This window comes from Vanessa atalanta, chromosome 11 (genome assembly GCF_905147765.1).
Source record: "Vanessa atalanta chromosome 11, ilVanAtal1.2, whole genome shotgun sequence".
NCBI classification, from domain to species: Eukaryota; Metazoa; Arthropoda; class Insecta; order Lepidoptera; family Nymphalidae; genus Vanessa; species Vanessa atalanta.
Genome location: NC_061881.1, coordinates 11,732,558 through 11,735,023, shown reverse-complemented (window position 1 = coordinate 11,735,023; position 2,466 = coordinate 11,732,558). Strand labels below are relative to the sequence as shown.

The following is a 2,466-nucleotide window of genomic DNA, read 5'->3' as shown; positions in this document are numbered from 1 at the left end:
CATAAAAATTAACTAAGCCCAAAAATGACCTTAGCTCGGATACATCTTTTGGACGTGGAATTCGAACAATGGCTTCAATTTTATCCTTATCTACCTTAACACCCTCTTTAGATATTACATAGCCCAAATACTTAACTTCTTCTACTAAAAATGAACATTTTTTTTTTTTTAATTTCATACCGTGAGATTGCAATTTATAAAAAACTTTTTCGAGTGTAGCTAAATGCTCCTCGCGACCCCCCTTGGTTCCAATTATGACATCGTCCAGAAATACTTCTACTCCAGGAATATCACCAAGCAACTGGGACATTATACGTTGAAAAATCCCCGGACTAGATGACAGCCCAAATACCAACCTATTATACTTAAATAACCCCCTATGTGTATTAATAACTGTCAAGTCCTTAGAACTATCTAATTCGATTTGGTTGTAGGCTTGCGATAAGTCGATTTTCGAAAACAATTGAGCTCCATTCAAACTAACTAATAAGTCCTCAATTTTCGGTAAAGGATACCTATCGATCAGTAAGACGGGATTAATTGTAATTTTATAATCCGCGCATAAACGTAATCCTCCATCACTTTTACGTACCGGTACTAACGGAGTTGCCCAGTCCGAACTGTTCACCGGTTCAATGATGCCGTCTCGCAGCATTTTATCTAATTCCGCCTCCACTTGACCCTTCAGCGCGTAAGGTAACGGCCTCGCGCGACAGAACACTGGGGTCGCTCCATCCCGCACTCGCAACTGAGCCTTGCCGCCCGTGAAGCACCCCAGCCCGCCACTGAACAGTTGATCATATCTGTTAATTAAAGTTTTTAAATCGTAATTCGACAAATTACTACATTTTTGCACACAATTAATATTTTTATGAAAAGAGGGAATTTGTATTCCTAGCTCGGACAGCCACTGTCTCCCCAATAACGACGTAGTTCCCCCTTCAATAACAAATAATTCTAATTTTTTACATACATTATTATAACAAACATTAGGTCTAATTGTCCCTAACGGCTGTATCGAGCTACCATCATAAAACTTAAAGGTTAAGTTATTTTTTTCTATTACTATATGCTTAAAATATTTATCATACGTTTTCTTGCTAATGCATGACACTGCAGACCCTGTATCTATTTCCATTTTTAATAAAATATTATCTATACATATTTGTAAGCTTACCGGCTTATAACTATTTAGGCTGAGTTGATGCAACTCCTCTTCCATGTCTTCCGAACTGCTATCACCGTCCGATCGATCAGAAGCAGCCACATGATTGACTTTCTTTCCTCTTCTAGGGCTTCCAGACCTCGGACAAACCCGTTGCAGATGTCCTTTTTTCTTACATATCCGACATGTAAAACCTTTATAGCGGCAAACCTTGTTATTATGGCCTGCCTTCCCGCACGTCGAACAGTTTTTGTCCACCTCCCGTGTCCACTCACTTGGGACAGGGTGCCTAGGTCCATGCTGCTTCGGCCCACTTTGCCTTGTTTCAGGCTCCTTTGATCCATGGCCCATCATCACGTGAACCCCTTCTACAGAGGCTACCTTCGAGCCCTCCACCACCGCAGCATCCCGTTCAGCTGCTTCTAGGGCACATGCCAACTTCAACGCGCCGTTATAATTTAAATTATCCTCAGCGAATAACCTCTGCCTTGTGACGTCACTCCGTAATCCACACACTAATTGATCACGCAAATTTTCTTCTAGATTATTTGTAAATTCACAATATTTTGACAATTTTTTCAATTCTGTTACGTACTGCGCCACAGATTCATCGTTCCTTTGTCTTCTTTGTCGGAAGCGATAACGTTCCGCCATTACGGACGGCCGAGGTTGCAAATGATTATGTAATAATGCAACCGCCGCATCATACGTTAATTGCGCTGGTTTTAACGGACTCGCCAAACTGCTAAGCAATTCATATGCTTGGTCACCGATCGCGGTAATTAAAGTAGGCAGCCATAAGTCCTTTTCCACTTTGTTCACTTTTAAATACATTTCTAACCTTTCCACGTATAATGTCCAGTTACCGGAATTAATGTCAAACTCATTTAATTTTCCGCACGCCATTTTCACTTTTATTTTATTTTTTTTAAATATCCCGAACTCGTACGCCACTAAACTATCGTCAAATAGGGAGAAATAAATAGACGTGCTTCTTGACTACCGCTATATTTTTAGTGACATCGTAACTCCACAAAATTGTCTATTACATATATCTTTGACAAGTTATATCGAATTACCCACTTTACTACAAGTTCAAGCACAGGACCAGTGGCTTTACGTACCAAGCTCCAAACTCTTGGCTGCTATTGATATTATTATGGAAAAACCCAATAACTTTTATCGACACGACGGTCATGCGAGTCTACATATATATATGCGAGTCTATATTAACATAGAAAATTTTCACTTGGTGGTAGGGCTTTGTGCAAGCCCCTCTGGGTACCAACCACTCATCAGAT

At 40.2% G+C, this 2,466-nt stretch overlaps 1 protein-coding gene across 2 annotated transcripts; it reads right to left on the bottom strand.

The window, feature by feature from the left end:
• Window positions 1–656: 656 nt before the first annotated feature.
• LOC125067454 lies at window positions 657–2,238 on the bottom strand. 2 transcript variants are annotated; one of them, XM_047676076.1, is made up of 2 exons: window positions 1,178–2,238; window positions 657–785 (listed from the first exon to the last, which is right to left on the bottom strand). In XM_047676076.1, exons 1-2 carry the CDS (start codon window positions 2,069–2,071, stop codon window positions 657–659), a joined length of 1,023 nt encoding a protein of 340 aa, XP_047532032.1. In that variant the 5' UTR covers window positions 2,072–2,238. The 2 variants fall into 2 exon arrangements, with proteins under 2 accessions (XP_047532032.1, XP_047532033.1); XM_047676077.1 differs by having other exon boundaries at window positions 694–803.
• Between the last annotated feature and the right edge of the window lie 228 nt (window positions 2,239–2,466).

Excerpts from the sequence above, each read along its gene's own strand:
- LOC125067454 (XM_047676076.1), bottom strand. The coding sequence starts at position 2,071 with ATGGCGTGCGGAAAATTAAATGAGTTTGACATTAATTCCGGTAACTGG. Across the intron at positions 786-1,177 it reads GCCTAAATAGTTATAAGCCG|TGGCGGGCTGGGGTGCTTCA; the intron begins GTAAGCTTACAA and ends TCAACTGTTCAG.